Below are 26,988 nucleotides of genomic sequence, written 5' to 3' on the forward strand. Positions count from 1 at the left end.
CCCGCCCTCCCCCGTCTCCCAGCTCCCGGGCCACGACGCCTCTGCGGTAACGCCCAGCACCGAGCCCAGCGGCCCGTGGGCCCCGACCCCGGGAGCGGTGAGCACCTCCCGAGCGCCCGGACGCACCCGCCCCTCGGCCCCCAGCCGACGCCCACGACCCCCGCCCCCAGCCCAGCCCGGAACGCCCCGCGCCTGGGCGCCGGGGGCGCGGGCGGGAGGGCCCGGCGGGCCTCGGGGACTCCCTTCCCCTCCCCCCAGGCTCCACCCGCATTTGGGCGGGCGGGGCTAAAGGTTAGGGGCTGGGAGGGCTCCCGGAGCGCGGTGAAGCGTTAAGCCGCGGGCCCAGGGCCAGGACTGCGGGCTGCTCCCGGCCCCAGGGTCCGCCGGGCACGCGGGGGCAGGTCCCCCAGCCGAGGCCGGGGCGGGGCGGACACCGGGAGGGGAAGGCGTCTGCGGGCAGGGTGGGCGGGCGCGGGGGGCCGGGACGCAGACGGAGACGGGAGGGGTCTGCGGGGGGCGCGGAGACGCGGAGGGGAGCGCGCGAGGGGCGAGGGCGGCGTTCACCTGGCACGGGGGCCCGCCCTAACCTGGATTTCCGGGGGCGGGGCGGGGGCGGGGCGGGGCCCGGGCGCGGGGCGGGAGGGGGCGGGGCCCGGGCGCGGGGCGGGGCGCGCGCCCGCAGACGTCAGGGACCCGCGCGCCAGGCCGCGGGGCCGCCGCTCCGCCCGTGGGCTCGGCCGGGGCTGCCGCGAGCGTGCGGGCCGCGCCGGGCATGTCCTAGGCGGCGGCCCCGCCCAGCGCTCGGCCGGCAGGTGCGGGCGGGAGGGCCGGGGCCGCGCCGGGGCCGAGCCGCAGGTAAGCCCGGGGCCTCCCTGCGCCCGCACCTGCGCCTGCGGCGCCGCGCGGGGATGGAAGGGGGCGGGGGGCCGGGGGGCAGGTCCCCTCCGGGCGGGACAAAGGCGTGGGGACGGCGGCCGCGGGCACACCTGGCCGGGCCGGTCCCCGCCGCCGCGGAGGCGGCCCAGGGCTGCGCCAGGCCGGGAGGGGCGCCCGGCGCGCGTCTACGCGGCCTGGAGAGGGGCGCGCAGGCCTGGGCGCCGGGGTCCCCGCCCAGGCACCGGCTCGGCCATGGCCGCCCCGGAGAGCGCTGATTCAGAAGGCGCCTGTCCCTCCCCCTCCGGGCCCGGCCGCCGCCCGGCCTGGTCTCTCCTCCCGCGGTCCCTCCCTCCTCCTCGTTTCCCGTGTCGCCGCCGTCTCTCCGCGGTCCCTGCCTCCTCTCCCGGCCTGTCCCCGGCCTCCGTTCCGTCTGCTCCTTCCAGCCGCCCGCCCGCCCCAGCCCCTGCCGCTCCCGGCCCCTGCCCCCATCCTTTCCCGTTCGCAGTCCCGGCCGGCTCCCGGCCCCTGCCCCCATCCTTTCCCGTTCCCAGCCCCGGCCGCTCCCAGCCCCTGCCCCCGGGCGGCTCCACCTTCCTCCTCACCTCCTGGCGGGTGGCTTTTCTGGCTGGGGCGGCCGGGGGGACAAGTTTGGGGTGTTTATTATTCTCCCTCCTAGCAACGGTGGCCAGCCCAGCCCCGAACCAGCCGCAGGCTGTTTGGGAACGTCCACGGCTCCCCTGGCCTGAGCCCTTTCCGGATGGGCTGGTGGTGGCAGGGTTGGGTGGGCTCTGGAACAGCCGCAAAACCAGGCTCTGGGGGCCTGGCCTCCCTTTGCTGTTAAGTCGAGGCTGTGGCCTCCTCTGGGTGGGGTCGCTGCCTTTTGGAGACCTTAGCAGGTGATGCAAGAGTGTGGGATGTGGGGGCTGGGAAGGGCAATGATGGGGCGGGGGCTTTCCCAGAGAAAGCCTTGTCCCCTCCCCCAGCTGCCCTAATGAGGGAGGCCTCCACAGGTCCCCACCCCCTTGGCCTCCGTCTCCTGCCCCTCTGGCTGGACTCTCAGGGAGCGCCCGAGGCCCCGGGGAGGGGGTTCTGGCGGACTGGAGCTGCCTTCTGGGCTGGATTTTCCCACGGCTTCCCACCTGCTTGCCTCAGGTGTCATGAGGGTATGCGTTGGGACACATGGCCACTCGGGCCTTCCCGGACTGGCATGTGCTGGTACTGGCCTTGCTCACTGTCTGCCCAGAAGGGAGCTGAGACCTGGGCCTCTGGGTGCGGGTAGCAAAGGGACAGGGCCTGGGGACCCCCTCTGCTTCCACCAGGGTGGCGGCACCTTCCTCTCCCTTCCCGGTCGCCTCACCCTGGTCTGCCCAACCTCTCGTCCGTGCTGTGTCCTGTGAGTCACATCGCGGCCTTGGGACCTCCAGGGCTGGCCACACAGGCGCCAACCGGGCCCGTGCTCTGCTCTCACTGACTGGAAATCCTTCATGACTTCTGGACAAGACTACAACACTTGGGTTTTGCGCTGAGCCCCCCAGAGGTGAAGCGTGTCCTGGAACCAGCTTTTGGCTCCAGCCGCAGGCCTTACGACCCCCACGTCTCTGCACTGGTTGTCCCTCTGCCTGGGACGTGCACATCCACCTCCTGGTGTTACATGTCAGCTTTCCAGGGCGCCTTCCCAGACACCCTCACTCCCCTCCCCCTGCCTGTTCTTCCTCTGGGACACTCACACTTCCTCAGAGCCTTTCAGCCTTGCTGCGGCCTGCCCAGCTGGAGAGAGCCCCCGATGCAGGGCACAGCTGCTCACAGTCCAGGACAGCGCTCGGCACGCGGTGGCCCTTATGATGCCACTTGCCCCAGTGTGTGTGTGTGCGTGCTTCAGCAGTGTCTGTGCAGAGAAGAGGGGCCAGGGCGCTTGTAGGCGGTGTTCCAGGTGTGGTGTGGCCCATGTGCACACGTGTGTCCCATGAGCGTGTGTGTGTTTGGGGCCCAAGTGCCTGTGCTGCTGTGATGGCGCAGCTCGGCTCTGGGGCCCCGCGCCGAGCGGGCTCCGTGTGACGGCGTGTGCATGCTGGCTGCATGGGGGCCTCCGGCTGCCCCAGGGCCTGGTCTCGGGGTGACACTGGCCCTTGTTGCCACTCAGGTTGTCCCCACTCTGCCCGTCCACCTGCCTTCGCTTCCCTGCTCATCTTGACCATAACAGCCCCTCACACCCGTCCTCCACCGATGCCCCCAGGACCTTGGGCACCAAAGCACCCCCCTCCTGGGCACTGGAGGGGTCACCTGATTCCTTGGCCACCTGGCGCTGGCCTGCGTGGAGGCCTCTGCCCCCAAAGTGTTCCGTCTCCTCGAGGTGATCGCTGTATTGACGGCTCAGGACTCCTGTCTTCAGCTGTCTCCACTGGGCCCTCCTGCCCTCAGCCGGGGAAGCAGATCCCCTGGTTCAGAGCGCATGCCCTGGAGCGGGGGTGCAGGGAGGGACGCCTGCCCTAATGACTCCTTCCCCTCAGGGCCAGACGGGCCTTGCCTGCGCCAAGATGAGCGTCACCTCCTGGTTCCTGGTGAGCAGCGGCGGCACCCGCCACCGGCTCCCGCGAGAGCTCATCTTCGTGGGGCGTGATGAGTGTGAGCTTATGCTGCAGGTGAGTGGGGGCGCCTCCGGGGCGGGGCCGAGGGGCGGGGCCGGAGGGCACCACACACACGGCTGGGCGCATCAGGGCCTGAGCGTGTGCACAGGGCCGGTTCCTGCGCCTGCGCATTGGCGCTTTCTGACCGGAAGTTGCTTAGGCTTCTATCAGGTTCTTAAGGTGTCAGGGACCCACCTTTGGAAGGTGCTGCAGAGTGGATATGTCCATATTCTTGTCCGGGGGCCCCGCCTGGGCCATGAGCCGAGTGGGGAGCCGCGGGGCCAGCTCGGACCATGAGAGCTGTCCAGGGCAGCCCGTTGAGGCACCCTAGGGTGGGGAAGGGGCCTTTCTGGGGTAGAAGAGGCCGGTGGAGTCAGGGTACCGGGCACTCGACGGTCAGGAATTTCTCGGGCCCTGGGTTTCAGAGTCCGAGTTTGGCTTCTGTGGGGCTCACGCATCTGGCCATTTGGGAACGAGGAGGGAAGGGAGGTGGACGACCCTGTAGGGTTCACCCCAGTTCTGGTGTCCTTTTCCCTGCCCTCATGGGTGCGACGGAGTCAGGCTCCCCGCGGCCCCGGCCCCTTGTGGCCCATGGGCCCCTGCCCCCCAGCCCCTCAAGCCCCATGCCACCCGCGGTGGGACTCTGGGAAGGAGAGGTGTCCTGGGTGCGGTGCACTGCCCGCACGGCCCTGGTTCCTTGTGCAAACCTGGCTGCTGCTACCCGTTCCCCAGGACGCGTGGGGCCGGGGCTCCCAGCCACGTGCACATTCACGTGGGCAGCACGTGTGTGTCTCCCTCTCCCGAGGGCAGACCCCATCCGGGTCTGGACACCCGGGCTTCTCCCCGAGGTCCTCTGACTTGCCTGACCTCAGACCAGCGAAGTTCCCACATCATGTCTGTTGCTGGGCCTCTTAAGTGTCTTTAATCCGGAACAGTCCGTCTCCGTATTTCTCTTCACGCCTGTGGATGCCGGAGGGACCGAGTCGGTGACTCTGTACAGGGGGGGCACGTGTCTTCTGTAAAGCCCTGGGGGTCTGTTGGGGGCCTTCCGGGCCGCACGTCCCCATGGCAGCTACTCCGCTTTGCCGGGATCCGGATGCGGCAGCCTGGCGGTGGTAATCCAGCTGACGCGGCTGGACCAGGAGGACGTTCCTTATGGGCATTGAAGCATCAATCTCGTATGGTTCCCACAGGTCACGAAGGGGTCTTGACCTTTAGAAACTGCTTACAAGTATAAAGAGCGCTCACGGCACTGGGTCCCCACGAGGCAGGCAGCAGCTGTGGGTGCGTCCGGGCCTCCGGGATGGCCCGCGTGGGTCTGGATGTGGCCGCTGCTCCCCCCGGGTGGTATCGTGGGATGTGACCCCTGCTCTCTGTCATGGGAGGCAGATCCGAACGTGTGCTGGCTTCGGGGTCACCGCATTTGTCCCTGACCCCTGGCAAGGTGCTGTGCGCCTGTGTAGCATGTGGATGGTTCTGCCGGTCTCCCTAGGGTGGCCGGGAGGGCCTCTTGGAGGAGGCAGTGCCTGACAGGGGGCCTCTGTGGGCGTTCTTTCTGCCCACTGCCTGGCTCTGTCCCCCCTGCATCGGACCCTCACTCTGCTTGCTTCTTTCCCCAGGTGTTGGTGGAGAGGCTTCTGGGTCAGGGGGCGGGGGTCAGGCTAATCGCAGGGTTTGGGGTCCAGTCCCTAGTTCTGGTGAGTCCGTGGTGGAGCCCTGAGCCGGCCAGGAGCAGTGAGGGCTTCTCGGCCCTTCGTGGGGGCCAGCCCCCGGCCTGGCTGTTCCTGTGTTTCTCCCCCGGCTGTCCTCTGGCACATGGGGAAACTGAGGCTCCAGGAGCTCACGCAGGCATAGAGGGGGTGCGGGGCTGCCGTCCGCCCCTGCAGCCTCCCTCTCTGCCCGGACCCTGAGCATGCTGGGATGGCCACAGCTTGCACCTCCCTGGGGTCCTGTCCACACCCATGCTCAGATGATTCACATGGTGTCCCGACGTGTCCCGCCCCCAGCCTCGAGCCCCCTGTGTTCATAGCCTGCTTGGACATCACAGAGGCAGCCCAAGCTGTGTGCTACTGAGCAAACCCACCGTCCTCCCCTCCACCGGGGTCCCAACCAGGGTCCCCGTCAGTGGTCCAGGGACCAGCCCTGACCTCCCCTCTCTCACCTGTGCTTTGGGCCACCGCAGGTGCCACTGCCACTTCACCCAGGTTCAGGGACAGGCACACTGGGCCCAGCCTCGCCCTACACCTGCCCTGGCTGTCCGGGACCTCTCCTCGGGTGCCCTCACCTGCTTATCCTCACCAGCCAGCCCCTCCTCACCCGCTCCCTGCCTCATGCGCCCGGAGGGCCCGGGCTTTCCCTCTGCACTGTCCTCGTCTTCCTTCCCACATTTGTGGCTCAACAGTTGTGATGGAGCACCGTCCTGTCCTGGCGCTGGGACGGCCACACAGAGACCCTGCCCGCCCCTCCCCTCCCCCCCCCCCCCCCCCCCCCGCCCCGCCCGGGTCAGCGCTCCAGGGGTGGGGCCGGCCACACACATGTAAGCGGGACCAGGTGAGTCCCCAGGGGAGAGGCCCAAAAGAGGTGGCCCTGGGGACAGGATGGGGACCGTGGAGCTGAGCACCCAGGAGGAGGAGAGGCGTGGAGGGCTGGCAGGGGTGCCAGGCAGCTGGGGCTGCTGTACGGGGCAGAGGGAGGAGGCCGGGGAGCACGGGGCTGTCCGGGAGGCTTGTGCCACAGACCAGGCAGGAGGGGCTGTGGCTTGGCCCCCGGGGGCAGAGGACGTGGGGAGAGAGCGTTCCGGAGGCAGAGACGGCCACCTGGCCACGTGCCACCCCGTGTCCTCCAGCAGCCCCGCGGGCGGCTCGCCACCGTGTCCATGCCGTGCAAGCCTGGCCCAGAGCTGGTGCCCCTCCAGGGTGTGTTAAGTAACACAGACGTGAGTGTGGACGCGGGCCCAGGTCAGGCTGCCGTGGCTCCTGCCCCCAGGAGGGCCGGGCACACTCGTGGGGGCCTGGGCGGGTGCACCCGTGGCCGTAACAGGCACGCGTGTGCCCGTGGATAGGTGTCGTCCCCGCTTCCGCCCAGTTTGCCCGGTCGCAGCCTGTTGGGATTTGTCCGCTCAGATCCTTCCTCGGAAACCACAGCCCCGGGCGGGCGGACGAGCCGTCCGCTGTGGGCGCTTGTGGGCTGGCGGGAGGGCGTGTCCGGAGCCCCGGGGTTTGGCCGCTACCAGGGTCAGCCTGGCCGGGCGGGGCTTCCTCCCGTGCGGGAGTCAGACACAGAGTCTGGAAGCACGTCTTTATTTCTTTTAAAGTAAGTGTCGCTAGACCTTTTCCCAAAGCTCGAAACGGTTGGAGCTTTTCAGGGCCGTTTTGCTAGTGCGTGCCGAGGCTGCTTTCCACAGGGCGTCTGGGGGGGTCCAGGGGCTGCCTCCCCCTCCCATGGTGGACGCCCAGCCTCTGAGCACCTGAGTGTGGTGTAATTGGGGTCTGCTTCGGGCTTGGGGTGTCAGGGCCGGGAGGGAGGCTTCTGGAGGTCCCTCTGCCTGCTCCCCGTCGGTCCTGGTGCCAGAGCCCTGGCTGGGAGTGGAGGGCAGGCCTGGGGACTGGATGGGGCAGCCCTGGCCGTGGGTGCAGATGAGGGCACTGTGGCAAGCAAGGAGCCAGAGGGCTGGCTGGGGCAGGGCAGGGAGAGGAAGGTTCGGAGAGGCCTCCGGGGCCTTCGGCTCACGGGACAAGACCAGCCTTTCCTCTCCGGCTGGTCGGGAGCCCCGGGAAGTTTCTACAGAAGAAAGACGGCAGGACCGATGGGGGCTGAGAGGATAGGAGGAAGGTGGCTGCGGAGGGGACGGGTTGGGGAGGAAGGCCAGTGGGTGCCTGGGGGCAAGAGGGTATGGCGGGAACAGGTAGGGCGGGAACAGGTGGACCCTCAGCTGGTGGCGTTCCTGGGGGAGGCTGTGGGGCCGTGGGCAGGGAGGGAGGAGTCAGGTTTGGGCTTGAGCCGCCCAGAAGGTAGCCAGGGACGTGTCCAGGAGTGGGGGTGTGAGGCTTGGGGAGGGAAGAGAGTTGTTCAGGCTGGGGGGTCAGCCCAGAAGCCCCTCCAGTGGGGTTATTCCTTGGCAAAGGGGTCTCCAACCCTGAGGGACAGCGTGCCCTTGCTGCTGCCTCGGGGCAGCCCCGTGTGGCACCAGCTCCTGGTATGGAGCTGGCAAGAGCCCCGCGGCATGCCCCTTCCCAGGGCTCTTCCCGGGCCTGCAGCTGCCCCCCCCCCCCCCAAAATCTGCTGCCTGGCTGCAAAGAGGGCGAGGCCCGGCTCCAGGCTCACTTTCCACAGGCGGTGGGGGGGGGGGTTCCTTTGGCACCCAGAGTGTCGGGCAGGGCAGAGGCGGGCAGCTGGCCTGTCCTGGAGCCCTGGGCTGAGCTTGGGAGAGGGCGCGGGTGGAGGCAAGCCCCCAGACCCCCAGCAGCACTAGCTCTCTCCGCCACCAGGCTGGGCTCTCGGCACTGTGACAGCAGACTCGCGAGGGACGGTTACCCGGCCCGAGGCGAGGCGGGCTGAGCACTCAGGTCCCCCAGAGAGCTGCTGTCCTTGTCAACCCCACCTGCAGCCAGGGGCCTGAGGCCCAGGTGAGGGAGCGCCAGTGTCCCCCAGCAAGCCCCGTGCCAGGTGGGGGAGGCCCAGGCCAGGGCCAGTGGGGGGCTGCCGTGGAGGGTCTCTAGGGCCGGCTGTGGGGGTGGGTGAGTGCTGGGCGGGCCTGCGTCGGGGACCAGCAGGAGAGTCTGATGGAGGAGGTGGTGCCCAGCATCCAGGGAGGAGGCTGCGGCCGGGGTGGCCAGGACCTGGCTGGCGTGGGTGCCCACTTTGGATGAGGGATCCAGGATGGGGGCAGAGGTGAGGCCTGGGGGGTGAGGCGTGGGTTTCAAGGTTAGACTCACCCGGTCAGAGGCCCGCTGCTGTGGGAGGCAGGTGTGTTGGCACCGGGAGCCTCAGCAGTCTCGGTCCCGGGGGCTGACCAGGGCACATGCTCGCAGCAGGGCTGACCCCTGCCTCCCTGGCCCCCTCGGCAGTGCTGGGACGGCCCCACAGGCTGCTCTGCCCTCTGGATCGCCCCTGCAGCCCTGCTTCCTCCTTCCAGAGGACCGGAGGCCCGTGGCCTGCGCCCCCTCCCCTCCTCATGCCTCTCCCCCCCCAGACCCCCCACTGCAGCAGCAGCCTTGTGGGTCTGGCCGCATGGGGCCTCTGATGGGCAGGCAGGGCTGGAGGCTGCTGCTGGGGCCCCGCCCACCCACTACGGCCTGTTCTCCAGAGCATTCGGCCCATCTGCAGAGTGACCTGGGCAGGGCAGAGCGGGGCCAGAACCCGTGTCCACCCCCACCCGCACCTTGCTGTGCCCTTGGGTCTCTGGGTGAGGCAGGAGGCCCTGCCCTAGGGGCTTCTAGTCTGTGGGAGGTGCTGGGCCCCAGCCTGGTGGTGCCAGAGGGGCTGAGCAGGTGGAGGATGTCGGAGAGGAAGTGGGCTCTGTGGGTCCGGCTGTCTCGGGGAGGGAAGGTCTGGGCACTCACCCGTGAGAGCTGACGACCCCCGAGTGGCATAGTCACACGGGCACTCGGGTCCTGGGCCAGGGGCCATCCCGTGCCCTTGCAGATAGGTCCGGGTGTCTTGTGGAGGCACTGCCCGGCAGGTGCACGGGGCCGTATACTGCCATCCAGGTAGTCTGGACACCTCCTAGGTTGGCCGGTTCTGCTGGCCTCTCGGGGGGCTGGTCCCAGGCCTGGGTCTCCTCAGGTGGCGAGAGAGGGATGCCGGGGCCGCCCGGCCGCCCAGGGCCTCCGGCAGGGTGGGGGTGGGGTGGGCAGTGGCCGGGTGCCTTGTGCCAGGACCGCAGGCCTCGTGGCTGGGGGAGGGGCTGGGTGACCATCCTCGGAGGGGTCCTGAGGGGGTGGCGACCAGGGAAAGGTTAGAAGCGCTCGGTGTGGGAGCACTGATGTACGTGTGCACCTGTGTGGCCGGGTGTGAGCCCCGTGCGTGAGGGCACATACACGCACAGTGTCTGTGTGTGACCCTCATTGGCAGAGGCTGCACGGGCCCCTGTGGGGCTGACTGGGAGTGGGGGGAGGCCTCTCCCTGAGCGCCCCCACCCGTCCATCCTCTCTGTGGGCTCTGCCCGCCCCCAACTGCCCTTGGGGGTGAACAGCAGCATGTGCCAGATGACCGGGGGGTTCCCAGCCCTCCCCCCGGCTGACGCAGGGGCAGCCTTGGGGATGGGGGCAGGGCCCCCGGGGGTGGGAGGGGGCAGCAGGGGGCGGGAGGACCCGGCCTTGGCCCCTCGGCAATTCCCTGTGGCCTGCTCCCGTGGCTGGGACAGCTAGTGGAGTCAGGCCGGGTGGGCTTTCTGGGACACACGCACTCAAGATGGGGGCGTGGGTGGGGCCTCGGGGGCTCCGAGGCCCAGGTGGCTGGTGTCGGTTTGGTGGTGGTGGGGGGGGGGTGGGAGAGGATGGGGCTCCCACTGGGGGTTCCTCTGCCTCCGCGGCCCTCACCTAACCGGGAAGGTGGGCTGAGGGCAGTCTGTATGTCCCCAGTCCCGCAGCGTGGACAAGCAGCATGCCGTCATCAACTACGACCAGGACAGGGACGAACACTGGGTGAAGGACTTGGGCAGCCTGAACGGGGTGAGTGCTAGGGGCCCTCTGAGCTGCCTCGCCCCTCCCCCTTCACGACCCCTCCCTCTGACTCCCCCCTCCCCTCCCCCCTCATAACCCCTCCCTCTGAGCTGCCCACCCCCCCCTTCACGGCCCCTCCCCCTTCACGACCCCTCCCTCTGAGCTGCCCCCTCCCCTCCCCCCTCATAACCCCTCCCTCTGAGCTGCCCACCCCTCCCCCTTCACGGCCCCTCCCCCTTCACGACCCCTCCCTCTGAGCTGCCCCCTCCCCTCCCCCTTCACAACCTCTTCCTCTGACCTGCCCCCTCCCCTCCCCGTTCACGACCCCTCCCTCTGAGCTGCCCCCACCCCTCTCCCTTCACGACCCCACCCTCTGAGCTGTCCCCACCCCTCACCCCCTCATGACCCCTCCCCCTTCATAACCCCTCCCTCTAAGCTGCCCCCTCCCCTCCCCCTTCACGACCCCTCCCTCTGAGCTGCCCCCACCCCTCCCCCCTCATGACCCCTCCCCCTTCATGACCCTTCCCTCTGAGCTGCCCCCACCCCTCCCCCCCTCATGACCCCTCCCCCTTCATAACCCCTCCCTCTAAGCTGCCCACCCCTCCCCCTTCACGACCCCTCCCTCTGAGCTGCCCCCACCCCTCCCCCCCTCATGACCCCTCCCCCTTCATGACCCCTCCCTCTAAGCTGCCCCCTCCCCTCCCCCTTCACGACCCCTCCCTCTGAGCTGCCCCCACCCCTCCCCCCCTCATGACCCCTCCCCCTTCATGACCCCTCCCTCTGTGCTGGCTCCGCCCTTCTTCATGACCCTTTCTTCTGTGCTGGCCCTTCCCACTTCAGGACCCCTCTGTCAGTGCTGCCCTCCCACCTCTTCATGATCCCTCCTCCTGTGTTGGCTCCACCCCCTCTGACTCTGCTGGCCCCACCCCTCTTCAGGACCCCTACCTCTGCTGGCCCCACCGTCCCTTTGTGATGATCAAGCCCTCTCATGACCCCTCCTCCTGGTGGCAGCACCCCTCTTACCTGCCCCACCCCCCATCATGGCCTATCCCTCGGCCTTGGCTCTTCATGACCTCCCCCTGTGTTGGCCCCGCCCCTCTCCCCTGGCCTCACGCCCCCACCCTCAGCCCACCCCCCCTGCCACCCCTTGTGGTCACTTCCCCTCGGTGACCACATCCCTCTGCTCTGTCCCCACCTGGCCTCCTCCTGAAACTCCTGCTCCGGTGGGGAGGAAGCCACACGCAGGTGCTGTGGCCCCATGGCCTCCTCTCCTGGGCAGGGCTGTTCTGGGGAAAGGAGCCCTAGGGTGGGCAGTGGAGGCCTTGGACCACCTGCAGGCTGGAAGTGGGTCTGCTCAGGTGTCCACTGAGACACCCTGTCCCGGGGGCCACGTGGCCTCTCGTGAGCAGGGCGCAGCAGGGAGGGGTCCGGTAAAGGCTCTGTCCAGGGTCCAGTGTCCGTCTGGGTCCAGTGTCTGGGTGTGTTGTTTCTGCCTGCCCCAGGGGCCTCTCACCCTGTCCCTCCAGCTCGTGCAGCCTGCCCTCCATCCTGAGTCAGGGGTCCCACGGTAGCCTCCGGCTGGCGAGTGCTGGGCACCCCGGACCGCCTCCCACCCAGCACTTCTGTCCAGGGTTCTGGGGCCCCCGAGCCCCTCTTCTCTTGGCCCTACCCGGATGGGGCTGCAAGGGGGGTGAGCACTCCCTCCGCCCACGTGGGCCGCACCGAGACGCCGACCCCCGGACCATGCGGTGCTGAGAGGGTCCCTGGGGCCGCTGGCCTGGTTGGTGCTCCCCCATCCTCAAAGGCCTGGGATGTCCGTGTAGTTGGGGCCAGCTCTTGCCTGCCCGCGTGACACCGAGCGCAGCCAAGGACACGGGCGGGCAGGGTGTGTCTGCAGAGCCTCCCGGCTGCCCCCCTGCCAGCCGTGCGTCCTCCGCTCCCTGCTCGGGGCTGAGGACTCCTCCTCCGCATACAAAGTGTGCACATGGAGCCCTCTCGGGCCTGCTCTGCCCGCCTCCGCCCTGTACCGCGTCCTCCAGGCCTCGTGTTGCTCCTACCAGACTCTGGCCCCCACATCTGTCGTCCCTCTGTCACCCAGGGGCCCTCAGGGTGTGCGGGGCTCTCCCACTCATCTGGCCACGGCGTGGTATCCGGCGACCAGACAATTAGAAGTCCCTGGGTGGGGGAAGAGGGTTCCAGGAGCGGGTGGCTTTGCACAACCAGACCAGCCCCGCCAGGTGGCCACTGCCAAGGACACTATGGGGCTGCCTGAGGGTCCTGGGAGTCCAGGTGACGCCGGTCCTTCAGCGGCTGCCTGTCCGGGGGTCCCTTCAGGGTTGAGGCTGGGTGCACATGTGTCAGAGGGCCAGTGCCCGGCCCAGAGCAGTGCGGAAGGAGCAGACTCCTGAGTTGTTGTCCTGCTTGCCGCTGACCGGGCCCTGCCACCTGCTTCCTCTGCAGACGTTCGTGAACGACGTGCGCATCCCGGACCAGAAGTACGTCACTCTGAAGCTCCACGACGTCATCCGGTTCGGCTATGATATCCTTTCCGGGCCATGTCCCCTCCTTCTGGCCCAGGTCGCCCTGGAAGTGGTAGGGGCCCCAGTGGGCACAGCTGCTCTGTGCTCACGGCCCACGGCCATCAGCCTGGGCTCCGGCCTGGCCTGTACCCGCTCTTCCCCAGACGGAGGCCCCGGTCTCCGGGAACTGCTTCCCACCTCCTGGTCTGAGCTGACACAGGGCTCCAGGAACCAGTGCGCCGACCTGGGACCCAGGGGCAAACCGGGGGCTGACCAGGCGTGGCGTTCTGTGCTCAGAGCATGTGTGAGTGAGGGCTGGGCCTCCGCCCTGAGCAGCCTGGTTGCTCTGGGGACCCGCACGCAGCTGGAGCCCACCCTGTCTTCTCCTCTGCCCACTGCAGCCTGCGCTTGTGTGGGCGTACCCCCCCGGGGGTATGGACACAGCCCCTGGCTGAGCCCTCCCCTCCCCACCTCTAGAACATAGGGAGGCCAGGGCCGAGGGGTGGTCTGGGATGGGAGCCAGGAGCCAACTGTGTGGCCTGGCTCCTGGGCGCATCACCTGCCCACCCTGCCCTTTGTGGGGGGCGTGTAGAGGGCATGTTCATGGCCCTAGTGGTGGGCGGGGGGAGGGGTGTGCTGGGTTCCGGAACGGGCTGTGTCCTGCGTCTCTGATTGGGCAGCCTGGCACTCAGGTCGTTGGTGCAGCGTGGGCACGGGCCTGGTGCACAAGCGGCTGTTGGGGGGCAGCACACGCCTCTCCTCTGGGCTGTCTGCTCCCCCGCTGCCCTGCGCCCTTATCCTGGCTCCTCTGCTCTGGGTTTGCCTTAACTCGCTGCCACATTCCAACATGTACGTGCTGGAGCGTGTGCAGCACCGGGTCCCCGAGGAGGCGCTCAGGGTCAGTGCCGGCGCGCAGCCCAGGGGCTCCTCCCACAAGGCCCCTGCGCCCCACAGCTCTCCCGGGCCAGCACCCTCAGCCTCTTGGCTCCCGTGGCCTGGTGCTGGTGCCATGAGTCAGCCCAGCCTGGTGGGGCCTGTCCTGCCAGACTGGCCAGTCTAGCGGGTGGGGAAGACGGTCACTCCCCCGAGGCTGATGCAGCTGCGGGTGCTGGGCATGGAGAGGGGGCTGCTGTGTGCCTGTACCAGCTGGGGGGGGGGGGGGCGCCAAGAGGCATCCTGGGTACCAGGGAGGACCCCAAGCGGTCTACCGCAGGTGGTGGCCAGGAACAGGCAGGAGCGGTCAGTATTTGGGGACAGCCCTGTAGGGGGTCCTGGGGTACTCTCGGTCAGGGCTTGAGGGGCCCGGGTGGGGGGCCATGGCAGGCCGGCCATGTCCTCTCCCCTTGCTCGTTTGTGTGGGAGTCTTGGAGCCCTGACTTGGGGGACCCTGCCCATAGCTTTACCCAGGAGCTCCGTGTGGGGGAGACTAGCCCTAGCCCCATCTTTGGAGTGAGCTGTGGGCAGCACCGGGCATGTGGGCAGCCTGCCTGGAGTCACCGGCCAGCGTGAGGCCGACTTCTACAACCGCAGGGCTCGACCAGGGGAGCCCGGCACGCACACACGCACTCACACAGACGTACACAGACGCACGTGTGCAAACCAACATTCACGTGCACGGTCTCTTGGGGTAGACCGCTGCTCCCCACCTCCTGTGCCCTGGGGCCCATCCCTCCCCTCTCTCTGGTGGATCCTGGGCGGGGTGTCACCTCTGATGATTGCCGCCCGCCCCTGCCTCCCCCACCCCCTTCCTGGAAGCTTCCTGGTCTCGAGGACCCCCCAGGCTTGGGCAAGGACCCCCGGTTTCCACCTCAGGCTGTCAATTCCATGGGGTTCGGTAAGGAGAGCTCGTGCGTGGGGCCAGTTCCTGCCCCCTCTGGACTCAGAGGGAGGCAGGCTGCCCTGGGCATCTCCAGAGCTGGACCCCACCCTCACCCCCTCACCCCCTCATCCCCGCCTCGCTGCCCGCAGCACGAGAAGTACACTAGCCAGCTGCAGGTGAGCGTCAAGAGCCCGGCACCCAGGAAGGGCGAGGCACTGCCCCAGCACACCCCCTACTGCGAGTCCTCGAGCCCCAGGCCGGAGAGGGTGGACCGGAGGCCGGGAGCAGGTAGGGAAGCCCCGAGGCGCACAGGCCGCCCCCCCCCACGGGTCTGCCCCATCCGGATGACCCTCCCCTCCCAGCACGGACCCTTGCCCCATCTCCCAGCCTCCTGGGCCCACTCCACCAGCAGCAGCCATGGCACAGACCTGCTCTGTGTGAGCTCAGGCACCTGTGTGTCCCCCACCCACGCCCACCTGGGTACACTGCACCCCCCGTGCCCCTTGTGGTCCGGTCAGTCTGTAGTGGGCTCAGCCTTCAGGGCCCCCTTTGTGGCCTGAGTCACTTCCAGAGCCTCGGAGAGACTGTCCCTGGGTATGGACTCCTGTCCTCCTGACCTTCTGACAGGCAGGCCCTGGGGAGCCCGGAGCTGGGCTGGAGGGGGTGCCTGCCCCTCAGGGAGGCCCGGGCGGGGCTGGGGGAAGCCAGTGTCCTGGACTTCCTGCGACTGTCCCCCACTGCGGAAGCAGAACAGGGCTCAGAGCGGTCACGTTGAAGCAGTTAAGGCAGGGTCCTGGGCAGCCGCAGGTCTGAGACGGGAGCTGATGCCGGGACCCCTCCAGAGGCCGGTGTCTCCCCCGGCTCCGGGTCTCCCTCCTTGTCTGTGTCGGCGCCACAGTGACTCGGGGTGGGACTGTCCTCCCTCTGCAGAGGCAGCAGCCTACCGGACCCCTCTGTACGGACAGCCCTCCTGGTGGGGCGAGGATGAGGGCGACAGTCCGTGTGAGGACCGGCGCCCGGAGGAGCCCGACCCAGGTGGGTCCCCGGAACCCCCGGAGGTGCCTGCTCTGGGGGAGACGGCCGTCTTGGCAGACACGGGTGGGGTGAGGATGCTACCCTGCAGCCCCAAGGACGTGTTTTCTCCCCCCACCGACGTAGAGCGGCCCAAGGAGCCGTCGCAGCAGGACAGGGAGCTGGCCGGGACAATGGCCGGCTTCCGGGCTGCAGCGGAGCCTCCCAGCTACGCGTTCAGGCGGGAGCCCAGTTACTTCGAGATCCCCACGAAGGAGGCCCCGCCGCCACGGCCCCCCGAGGCGCCGGTGCAGGAGGCCCCCACCAAGGACGTGGAGCCCGGCGTGGCCGGTGCGGCCCCCGTGGTACAGAGCCACGCCTCCTTCACCATCGAGTTTGATGACGGCAGCCCCGGCAAGGTTAAGATCAAGGACCACGTCACCAAGTTCTCCCTGCGCCAGAGGAGGCCGCCTGGCAGGGAGGCCACGCCTGCGGAGGCCGTCTCCGCGGAGACCAAGGTGGCCGATTGGCTGGTGCACAATGACCCCAGCCTGCTGTGCCGGGCCGGCCCCGGTGACGACCGCCACAGCACCAAGAGTGACCTGCCCGTGCACACCCGCACCCTCAAGGGTGAGTGCCGACCGGCTGGCCCACCACGGGCCCCGGGACCGCCCCGCGGCCCCCTCGCCTCCCTGGGGGCGCCCCGGTCAGGTTGGTTGATGTCCCGTGTGCAGGCGATTGTGTTGGACTCGCCTCGCGCTCGGGGCCGTCCAGCGCGTTTCGGCTGCTCGTCTCGGCCGTGTGGGGCGGGGTGTGGGGCGCTGTGTCCCCAAGCACCTGTGACAGCTGGGGATCCCCCACTCCCAGGCCACAAGCACGAGGACGGCACACAGAGCGACTCGGAGGACCCCACGGCCAAGGCGGCGGCGGCCGGGGTCCCCGCGGAGGGCGGCGGGGCGCAGGTGCGGCTGCAGAGGCAGCTGAAGCGGGACCCCCAGGAGCTGCTGCACAACCAGCAGGCCTTCGTCATCGAGTTCTTCGACCAGGACGCGCCCCGCAAGAAGCGCTCCCAGTCTTTCACGCACACCCCTGCTGGGGACCCCAAGGCTGACAAGCGCCGAGGCCCCGGGCCGGCCGACAGGGACCGCCCCGGCGCCCCGGCCCCGGCCCCGGCGCGGGGGACGGGCGGCAGCTCGGGGCCACAGCGGGCCAGCTCGCTCAAGCGGGAGAGGACAGAGGAGCGGCTGGGGGGGTCCTCGCCCGCCCCCCGGGCCTCCCCGCGGCCCTTTGGCAGTGTGGGGCGCCGTTCCCGTCTGGCCCAGGACTTCATGGCTCAGTGCCCGTGGGACGGCTCCCCTGCCGCCCGGCCCGGCCCTGACAAGGCATCCCCAGAGTCGCCTGCCCCTGAGACCCCCCGTGGGGCCAGCCCCGTGGCCCCTGCGACCCCGCCGCCGCCCCCCGCTGACCCCCAGCTGACCAAGGCTCGGAAGCAGGACGAGGACGACAGCCTGAGCGACGCGGGGACTTACACCATCGAGACGGACGTGCAGGATCCGGAGGTGGAGGAGGCCCGCCAGATGATCGACCAGGTCTGCACGGCCGGGGCGTGGGGGCCCGGCCGGGAGGGGACGGGCGGTCGGTGGGCTGGCGCTGACCCGGGCCTGGCCGTGCCTCCCGGCAGGTCTTTGGGGTACTTGAGTCTCCTGAGCTCTCCAGGGTGTCCTCGGCCACCTTTCGTCCGGTCATCCGAGGGGACAGAGACGCGGCCGGTGACGGGGTGGCCCAGCGCATGGCCCTCCTGCAGGAGTTTGCCTCCCGGCCAGTGGGCGTAGACCCCCAAGGGGGGCTCCAGGTATGTGGGACACACAGTGCTCCGGGGAGGGGCCGGGCGAGGGAGGATGGCAGCCAGGCTGGGGCCCCGCCCTCGGGTCCTGTACGCACTCGAGGGTTGTGGCCTGGCCTGCGCCGCGTTCCAGCCCCTCTGCGAGGCCGGGTGGAACCTCCCGTGAGTGGCCCGCCTGGCGGCTGGGCGGGGGCCCCTGTGTGGAGGGCTCAAGGGCAGGCCCTGGGGCTCTGAGTCGGGTGGGGCCCCTGGGTACGCCTGTGCCCACGGGCAGGGCTGGCCTGAGTCACAGCTGCTGACCTCCGGGCTGCCAAACTGGGCTCGGACCAGGTAGTTACGTTGGCAGTTGCGTGGGGCTCCCACAAGCCCAGGGGAGCGCGAGGGGTCGCCTGGCTGCCTCTGACGGAGGAATGTGCCGCAGGTGCAGGGATGGCGCGTTTGGGCCAGGTGAGGGGGGAGCTGCCCCGCTGCCCCCGCCCCTCCTTGCTGCGGACACAGCTTGCCCTTCGCTCTGCAGGGCCTCACGGTGCCGGGCTCCCCCGGGGGTCAGAAGTGGGTGTCCCGCTGGGCCAGCCTGGCTGATAGCTACTCAGACCCAGGCCTGGCAGGTAAGTGGTTCCGGCCCAGCAGAGGGGTGGGGGACGGAGGGGGAGGGGGAGGGGGGAAGGGGTGGCCTCAGGCCCTCGTGCTGGACACTCGGGTGCACGTGCGCGCCGGCTGTCTGGAGGAAGGCCGGGCTTCCGGCGCTCCTGAGGGCCTACAGGCGTGTGGCCACTCCAACCAGGTCGCCCCTGTCTTTGCAGAGGAGGGCCCTGGGCGCAGAGCCGGGGAGCTCGAGGGGGCTCTGCCCGTGCGCCAGCGACGGCTACTCCCACAGCTGCCCGGCGACAGGGCAGACAGCCCTGGGGGCCTTGAGGCCACCAGGAGGAGCGGCCCCGGGCCTCCGGAGCCGGGCAGTGAGCAGGCCAGCTGCCTCTTGGGCCAGGAGGACTTGGAGCCCGACAGCCTCAGCGATGCCAGTGGGTCGGATGGTGGGCGGGGCTCCGAGCTGGGCGGGGCCCCGTGTGAGGAGAGACGCAGGAGCCCCCAGGAGGGCCCTGCGTGGACGAAGGGCCGGCGCTCGCCAAGGGCCCCCGGGGAGCCAGCCCCCACCTCTTTCTTCATTGGGGACCAGAACGGGGAGGCGGCCTTCCCCAGGAAACCGTCTGTGGCTCCGGGGGAGGCGGAGGGCCCAGGACGGGTGGCCCAGGCCAGCCCCCTGGTGAGGGACGGCGTCTACGTAAGCACCAGCGGGAGGATGGTCATCCAGCTGCGGACAGGGCGGTCCCCGGAGCCCGAGGGCTCTGCCCCGGCCTTGGTGCGGCAGGAGAGCTTCAGCAAGGAGCCGGCCGTTGGCCCCCCGGCGCCTGGCCAGCTTCCACACATCTCCAGCCACCCCCTCCTGCAGGACCTGGCCGCGGCCCGGGCCTCACGCACGGACCTCCACCCTCAGGACACCCACCTGATTCTGAAGGAGACGGAGACGGCCCTGGCAGCCCTGGAGGCCCGACTGCTTTCCAAGCCCACGGACGAGGCCGAGGGCCAGATGGGCGGTGCCCCCGGGCCGCCGGACGACTCCCTGTCCGGGGACTCTGACGTGGACACGGCTAGCACTGTGAGCTTGCTCAGCGGTAAGAACGGGCCCAGCCCGACCGGCGCCCAGCCCACGGGGCTGCAGAAGGACAAGCCGCCGTCCCCGCCGGCAACACAGGACCCGGGGACCGTCTCCTTGAACAGCGCCCGGGACCGGCTGTCAGAGAAACGTCGCCCGCCGGGCCCTACCGACGCGAGGCGCGTGGCTGCGCGGCGTGGCCCTGGGCCCCGGGTGCCCTCGGACTGGCCTGATGAAGAACGAGGCTCGGGCCCGGCCCACCCGCCTGGCACGGACACGGTCACCTGTGACCACGAGCCCCCCGCGGCCAGCGGGGCAGGGCGGCCAGGGCCTCGCCGGAAGCCTGCGGCCCCACCGCCGTCTCCAGCCACCCGGGAGGAGCCGGGCCGAGGCCCCACGGGCTCCCAGAAGGCACAGCAGGTGCTGACCCGCTCCAACAGCCTGTCCACCCCCCGGCCCACGCGGGCCTCCCGGCTGAGGCGGGCCCGGCTGGGGGATGCCTCGGACACGGAGGCTGCAGACGGGGAACGGGGACCCCCAGCCAACCTGGAGCCGGTGGGCCGGCCGGCTGCCGAGCAGGCCAAGAAGTTGTCACGCCTGGACATCCTGGCCATGCCGCGGAAGCGGGCCGGGTCCTTCACGGGGCCCGGCGACTCGGAGGCGGCCCCCGCCCGGGCCGGCTTCTCCGGCCGCAGCGTCGAGCTGTACTGCGCTGGCCGCAAGCCCGTCATGGCCGAGGCGCGGGCCGCTGCCAGGAAGGCCGCCAGTTCCACCACGGTGCCCCGCCAGCCCTTCAGCAGGGCCCGCCCGGGCAGCGCCCGATACTCCTCACCCAGTGAGTGCCGGGGGCAGCCGGCCTGGGCGGTGGGTTCCTGTGCTGGCCTGACGCAGGGCTGCGGGGTCCCGGTTCCAGCCCGCGGGGAGCCCCCGCTCCCGCAAGCAGGCGTGTCTCCACAGACACGCGCAAGTGCCGCGGGAGGCCCAGGCCGCAGGGGGGCGGGGCTCTCGCTGACCCCGGGTTGGGCCCATATGGCTGTGGACAGCGGGCCAGGCTGCTCGCTCTTCCCTGGCGCTCTGGGCTGGCATCCGGCTCACAAGGTACAGGCAGAGGCCCGAGCCGTGCCCCGGGGCCCGGGGAGGGTGTCTTCCCTGGACGCCCTACAAAGCCTGCGGCGGGGGAGGGCCGTGTCCGTCTCCCACGCACCCCTGGGCAGAGGCCCCGGGCCGCCCGCGGTCTGTGCGCATGCACGGCGAGGACAGACGGGGCCGTGGCGGCTGGCGCTGGTCTCCTGCCCGGGGGTGGCCCGATGTCTTGCCCGCTGGGGAGCCCGTCCCCTGAGCGAACTGAAGGGTGGGCTCTCTGGCCCAGCTCCTCGAAGCTCCTGTGCCTCCCACAGCTGCAGAAGCAGGGCGCCCCTGCTTTCTGGTCCCGGGCAGGGGGGGGTGGCGGGGGGGGGGCGGCCATGGGGGCCTCCACCCCCGCTGGGGGCAAGGGGTGCCGAGGGCCGGGCTCCACTGGAGGAAGAAGCAGGGGCAGTGTGGTCCGGGGTCGGGGACCCACTGCCCGTCCCCGTGTTTTCCCTCTGAGTGTGTTTGCCGCCGCTGTGGGGAGTCAGGTCTGAGACCAGGGAGGGGCTGGGGCTGATCCACGTGGAGAGTTTCGCCCTGATTCGGGGTCTCCGTGGGTCCCGTTTCCTGCCGCTAAGGGCGCTGACCTCCCCATGGGACGTGCAGTTGCCCGGGGCCGATCAGCTCCAGCCGTGGGGGCGCCGGGCTGCCTGCCCCCCGTCGGCTTCTCGGCCGGCCGGCGGCGGCCTGTCCCGCGGTGCCGGGCCCTCGCCCAGAGGGGCCTGGGCTGCCGCAGCGTGCTGAGTGCTGCTCTGTTCTGTTCTCGCTCCTGGAACGAATGCTCGCACCCAGGCACACGCCGAAGGCAGCAGGGCTCAGACTGCACGTCCACGTCCGAGGAGGAGTACGGCTCCCCCAAACACGCACGCGCCCGCACCTCGGCAGCCACGCAGACCCCACGGGCCGGCAGCTCCGGCCGGACCCGACCCCGGGCCCCCGGCCTCCGGGACACGGACGACGAGGAGGAGGAGGATCCCGACCCCTACGGTTTTATCGTGCAGACGGCAGAGATCGCGGAGATTGCCAGGTGAGCCGTCCATGCAGAGGGCGCCCCCCCGCCCTGGCAGGGCAGGCCTGGGCTTCGGGCTCTCTTCCCAGACGGGCTCCACGGACGCTTGTCGGACGGATGGTTCGCGGATGATCGCGTGTGGACGGGTGGGCGGGTGTGGGATCTCCGGGCTGAGGAAGGACTCTGCCGTGGTTGTTAAAGATGAGCTCTCTTGTGTGGTCATTTGCCGGGTCACCTCTGGCCGGGTGCTGGGAAGGACAGTGCAGACGTGGGGTGGGGGGTGCTGGGGAGCGGCCGTTGGCTGAGCACTGCAGGGCTCACGGCAGGGCAGGGGCCTGGGCCTGGGCTAACGGTGAGTGTTTGGTGCTGAGGATGCTAAGCTTGAGCCCGTGAGGCTCCTAGAAAGAGGTGACCAGAGGCAGGTGGTTCCCCGGAGAACAGCCCATGTGGGCATGGAGACACAGGGCTGGTGACGGAGGCTGTGGAGACTCGAGGCGGAGCAGAGAGGACCTGCCAGGCATGGAGAGAAGGGGACCAGGAATCGAGCGCCCAAGACACTGGGGGAGGGGGCGGTGCCTGTGCGCTGGGGTGGTGAGTGAGGGTTCTGGAAGGAGATATTTCACCTGGAGGAGGCAGGCGAGCAGGGTGCAGAGGAGAGAGGACGGGGAGTGGAGGGCCCCTGGGGGCTTTGGAGGCCTCTGCTTCCAGAGTGAGCAAGCTTGAGCATCCGATGTACTGGGGGCCAGAGAGAGGAGACGGGTCTGGGGGGGGCATGCGGGGTGGGGAGGAGTCGGGCACTGAGGCAGGGACACGCAGCGCGGGGGGTTGGGGGGGGAGGGTTGGGCCCTGAGGCAGGGGCATGCGGGGTGGGGGGGGCCGCAGGCACTGAGGCAGGGGCACGTGGGGCGGGGGGGGGAGTCGGGCACTGAGGCAGGGGCATGCGGGGTGGGGGGGGCCGCAGGCACTGAGGCAGGGGCACGTGGGGCGGGGGGGTAGTCGGGCACTGAGGCAGGGGCACGTGGGGTGGTGGGGGAGTCGGGCACTGAGGCAGGGGTACACGGGGCAGGGGGGGAGTCGGGCACTGAGTTGGGCATGCGGGGCGGGGGGGAGTCGGGCACTGAGGCAGGGACACGCAGCACGGGGGGCGGGGGGGGTCGGGCCCTGAGGCAGGAGCACAAGCTGGTTTGGTGCTGTTGTGAATTTGAGGGGCTTCTTCTGTGTTTTCTGGACGTAGGGAGGGTGGGGGGCGCAGTCGGGGGAGCCTCATCTTGAGGGGACCTAGGTCAGCCTTGCCGGGGAGGGAGGGGCCGGCCAGGATGGTTTCCTCCAGCTGTGACTAGCATTTCTGGGGGCTGGGCTCGGGCGGCCCCGCCAGGCAGGGAGTGGATGGGCCCTGGGGGCCGGCTGGGAGGTGCCCTGGGTGGTGCTGAGACCGCCGAGGGCGGAGACCTGGTCCTCGGTGGGCTTGGAAGCCCCGTCCCTGTCCCTGGGGTGACCGCAGGTATTGACGTGGAGAGGAAGCTGGGCGGGGTGGGCCTTGTGCCCCTGCGGTGAGGGGGGATGGTGGCGGACAGTGACAAGGGGCTCCAGTGCCTCAAGCCTGGGCCGGGGGCTCCGGCGGCACAGGATCTGCTGGCTGTGGAACCCGATGAGCTTCGGGGACAGGGCACAGAGGCTGCAGGCTGGGCCTGGGGACCTCGCAGGCAGTAGGGGCAGAAGCCGTCCCCGGTCCCCGGGGGCTCGAGGGGACGCACGTCATCGCCTGTGCAGGGCGTGGGTGAGGCCAGGCTGATGCTGGGGGCTTAGCCTCCCTCGGCCTCCCTGCCTCCCCTGCGGGCAGGTGCCCGGTCTCTGCCTGCCTCTGTCAGCCTTTGCCCGATTCTGATCGTGGTCTGTGACCGCTCCCCCACCTTGGTGTCCCTGCCTGCGGAGGAGGGCTCGTGTGGCCACACGTTCTGTGGCAGCCCTGATGCCCGGCCCTGGTGGCCGGAGGAGGAGAGGGTGTGTGTGGCTCCCTCTGGAGCCCTTCCCACCTGGCCCTGCCCGGCCCAGCTCCGGCCACCCCTCAGGGGGCACTGGAGCCTTGAGCCTCCGGACGGGGCCCTGCCAGCTCTGACGTTGCCGATGACCGCTGGGGCACAGTCTGGGCCAGGCTGCGGGCCGCCTGCCCCTCACCGGCACTTGTCCCTTGGGAGGGGCTCCTGCCTGCACCTGAGAGGGGGAGGTCTGCCTGGGGACGGGCACCGGGTTCTGTCAGCCTCCTGCTCCTCGACCTCCCAACACCGGCCCCCAGCCCGGAGGACCCCACGGCACCTGCCTTCTTCCCTGCTCCCGCAGGCTGAGCCAGACGCTAGTGAAGGACGTGGCCATCCTGGCCCGGGAGATCCATGACGTGGCTGGGGACGGCGACTCGTTGGGCTCACCGGGGCCCGCCCGTAGCCCCTCCCTCAGCAACGTGCCCAGCACCCCTGCCTCAACCATCTCTGCCCGTGAGGAGGTGAGCCCAGCCCCGCCCCCGCTCCCCGAGCCGTGAGGTCCGGGTAGGCCGTGTCCGGCCTCCCCCCGCCTTGCGGCAGCTTCTGGCACACCTTGGCAGAGGGCGGACAGTCACCAAGGCTGTGCGTCCTCCGCTCGGCTCCCCGAACAGCTGCCTTGGGGGCAGGGGCGTCCAGGAGCCCTGAGCGCCCAGGGCGTGGGGTCGGCCGTCTCCTCGCTGTCGTAGCAGGGAGGCGCGAGTGCCCGCACCTGCTGGCGGGCGGCCCCCGAGGTGCGCTGACGCAGCCCTGCCCTGTCTGCAGCTGGTGCAACGAATCCCTGAGGCCAGCCTCAACTTCCAGAAGGTGCCACCTGGCCCCCTGAGCTCTCGGGACTTGGACCAGAATATGAACGACCGCTGTGAGGACCCCCTCGCCAACAAGATGCGGCCTTGGAACCGTGAGGAGGCAGGCGCCCCCCCCCCCCCCGCCCCGCCTCCCTCCCCTACAGACAGCTGGCCTGGCTGCACACAGGGGTCCCTCTGGCCAGGGGTGGGGTGTGCCCAGGGCTCCCGGGCACCACACTGACACCTGGTCCTCGCAGGTGATCTTTGACAACCTGATGCTCAACCCCGTGTCCCAGCTGTCCCACGCCATCCGAGAGAACACGGAGCACCTGGCCGAGAAGATGAAGTGAGTAGGGCCAGCGGGCTCCACGGGCCCCTCGGACACACACACGCACGTGTCAGCCACACACACACACACCTGGCCCCCGGCCACCGGGCCCCGAGCTTGTGGCAGCCAGAGCCCCCAGGGCGACCCCCAGCCCTCCCTACGTGAGGCGGGGACGGGGGCTCTGGCACCAGCCAGGCCCAGGCCCTCCTCCGGGCCTCAGTTTCCCCTCGGGCACGGGAGGGGCGTGGTGGGTGGGGTGGCCTGGGAGCCTGTGGGTCTAGGCTTCGGTCCTCACTGTCCTCTGCCCGTCCCGCTCCCACCCCTGGGCGGCAGGATCCTCTTTCAGAACACAGGGCGTGCCTGGGAGGAGCTGGAAGCCAGGATCAACTCGGAGAACGAGGTGCCCATCCTGAAGACGTCCAACAAGGTGGGCGCCGGCCCCGTCCCCCGGCCACCTGGCTCCAGGGAGTGGGGGGCTCTGGCCACAGACCTGGGGGAGAGGCGACCCCTTGGCGGTCCCGTCCCATCTCCCCCTGCTCGCTCGCTTCCAGGAAATCAGCTCCATCCTGAAAGAACTGAGGCGCGTACAGAAGCAGCTGGAAGGTGGGTGTGGCCAGACGCGGGCGGGCGGTGGGGGGGGACCCACACTGGTGCTGCTGCCCCCCACCCCCACGCAGGGTCCTTGGCGGGAGACCAGATGCACTGCCCACCGTTAGCCGGCTGGGAGGCCCTGGGGTGGGACCCTTGGGCTGGCCTAACGCTCCCGCCCCCGCAGTCATCAACGCCATCGTGGACCCCAGCGGGAATCTGGACCTGCTGACCGGAAACCGGGGCGCTGTGGGCTCGGCCCAGCTTGGGAAAGGCCGGCCGGCCGCCCAGAGCCCAGCGTCGCCCCCCTTGGCCCTGCCTCTGAGGAGCTGCCCGCCGCGGGCGAACTGCGGGTCCCCCGGCCTCCCGGACCCCGCCTTCCTCCCCGACTTCCTCCCTGACGCGGAGAGGTTCCTGATCTAGGTGGTGGGGGCCGCGGCGGTCCCCCTGTGCCCCCGGGGCCGGTGCCGCCAGCCCCCTTTACCCGCCACTGCGGCCCTTCCCGGCTGCGGACGGTTCACGCGGAGCCCCCCGCACGTGCCATAACCCCTGGGCAGGGGCCTCGGTTCCCCGGGCCCCTCCCTAGCTCCCAGCAGCACCCCAGCTGGACGGGCCGGCCCGGCCCGGCTCCCGTTGCGGCCACCGCCGAGGCCCGCGTCACAGGTGTGTCCCCTGCCTCCTCTCCACGCTGTCCTTTTTGTCTTTAGCTTCTGAGGAAAGAGTCGTCTGTGCCATCGCAGCGGCTCCCTGGGCCCGGGAGGCCCCTCCCCCGCCTCTGGCGCCGGGGACTGCTGTTCTGTCGGAGGCCCCGGGCGCCGGCCGTGGCTGGGCCAGGGGGTGCCATTCAGTGCCAAACACAGAGCCGGGAGGGGCTGGCGGTGCCCCGGGACCGGAGGCCGGGGCGCACCCGGCCGGGGCCCTCACGGGCAGCTCTGCGGCCCAGTGGCCTGGGGCGGGGACGTGGCCCGCGGAGACGTTCGGGGCGGGAACCCCACTTCTTTGGTGCCAACGCAACTGCCAAGCCCACCGAGTGTGTGGCTGCTGCCACGCCGGCCGTGCACACGGGCACACACGCATGCTAGACACGCGCCCGTGCTCCCGTCCAGCCCAGGCACGTGTCCACACTGCAGGGCGGTAGGTCCCAGCTCGGGACGCCGGCCGCACTCGGCTTCCTGCGGTTCTAGGCCGGGTGGGGGTGGGGGGGGTGGTGAGCACTAGACCCAAGTGGCTGGAAACCAGAGCCTCCCCGGGCCGCCCGCCCTCCCCCACCCTCAGCCCCGTCCTCCCTGATGCTGTGGGCATTACCTGGGTGTCTGGCTCGGGGCCCCGCAGGCTGCTGTGCTCCGGTCCCGGTGCAGGGGCGGGGCGGGGAGAGCAGGGAGAGACCCCCCCCCCTCCCCCCCAGGGACAGTTTGCCTTCTCAGGGTTCTTTCAGCTGGGAACACGCCGGGGGGGGGGGGCAGAGCACGCCCCCCAGGGGGGCCCGTTTCTGGAGCCTCTAAGCCAAAGAGCCCGCGGGCTGTGGCAGGTGGGGGCGGGGCTGGCCCACCCTGGCCGCCTTGGCGCGGGGTCGCCGTGCACCCTGCCTGGCGCCTGTGTGAGTGGCGGTTGCGGGACGGGGCCCGGAGGCCAGTGGGTGTGAGTCCGGGCCCCATGGGTGACGTGTGTGTCCGTGTTTACATTTAGCTGATGTGGACTCGTGTGCATGGGTCCTGTACGCCCCCCCCCCCCCCGTTTCTGTGTGTGAGTGGTGGCGGGGTCCCTGCCAGGACCCCGCCCCTCGAGCCTGCTGGTCCACACAGAGGAGGTGCCGGCCCCTGTCTCCTGCATGCCCCGCACAGCCGCCCGCAGCCCGTCCCCTGGAAGCAAACAGTGGCCGTTCTCCATCCACACCCACCCTCAGTGATCGTTGTACGCTTTTTTTTATTCACAAATTCCCGTTCCTCCCCCTTCCAGCCTTCGACTCGGGATCGGTAACTTATTGGTCTGACTTCTTGGAGGTACTTCTGTCTGTCTGTCCTCAGGTGGTCTTACGGCTGTCTTTCGGAAAACGATTATTTTATATGAGTTGTCATGGAATTTGTTCTAATAAATCATTCTATCACATGG

At 69.9% G+C, this 26,988-nt stretch overlaps 1 protein-coding gene across 2 annotated transcripts; it reads left to right on the forward strand.

Moving 5' to 3' along the window:
• The first annotated feature begins 7 nt into the window (after positions 1-7).
• On the forward strand, positions 8-26,988 carry CEP170B (centrosomal protein 170B). Of its 2 annotated transcripts, none has more exons than XM_045452175.1 (19): positions 8-97; positions 3,384-3,515; positions 10,082-10,171; positions 12,623-12,701; positions 13,521-13,579; positions 14,650-14,788; positions 15,431-15,535; positions 15,659-16,141; positions 16,379-17,100; positions 17,193-17,363; positions 17,872-17,962; positions 18,158-19,840; positions 20,926-21,160; positions 23,480-23,639; positions 23,941-24,084; positions 24,221-24,309; positions 24,625-24,718; positions 24,843-24,894; positions 25,067-26,988. In XM_045452175.1, exons 2-19 carry the CDS (start codon positions 3,411-3,413, stop codon positions 25,300-25,302), a joined length of 4,737 nt encoding a protein of 1,578 aa, XP_045308131.1. In that variant the 5' UTR covers positions 8-97; positions 3,384-3,410; the 3' UTR covers positions 25,303-26,988. The 2 variants fall into 2 exon arrangements, with proteins under 2 accessions (XP_045308131.1, XP_045308130.1); XM_045452174.1 differs by lacking the exon at positions 8-97 and adding an exon at positions 673-855.

This window comes from Leopardus geoffroyi, chromosome B3 (assembly GCF_018350155.1).
Source record: "Leopardus geoffroyi isolate Oge1 chromosome B3, O.geoffroyi_Oge1_pat1.0, whole genome shotgun sequence".
NCBI classification, from domain to species: Eukaryota; Metazoa; Chordata; class Mammalia; order Carnivora; family Felidae; genus Leopardus; species Leopardus geoffroyi.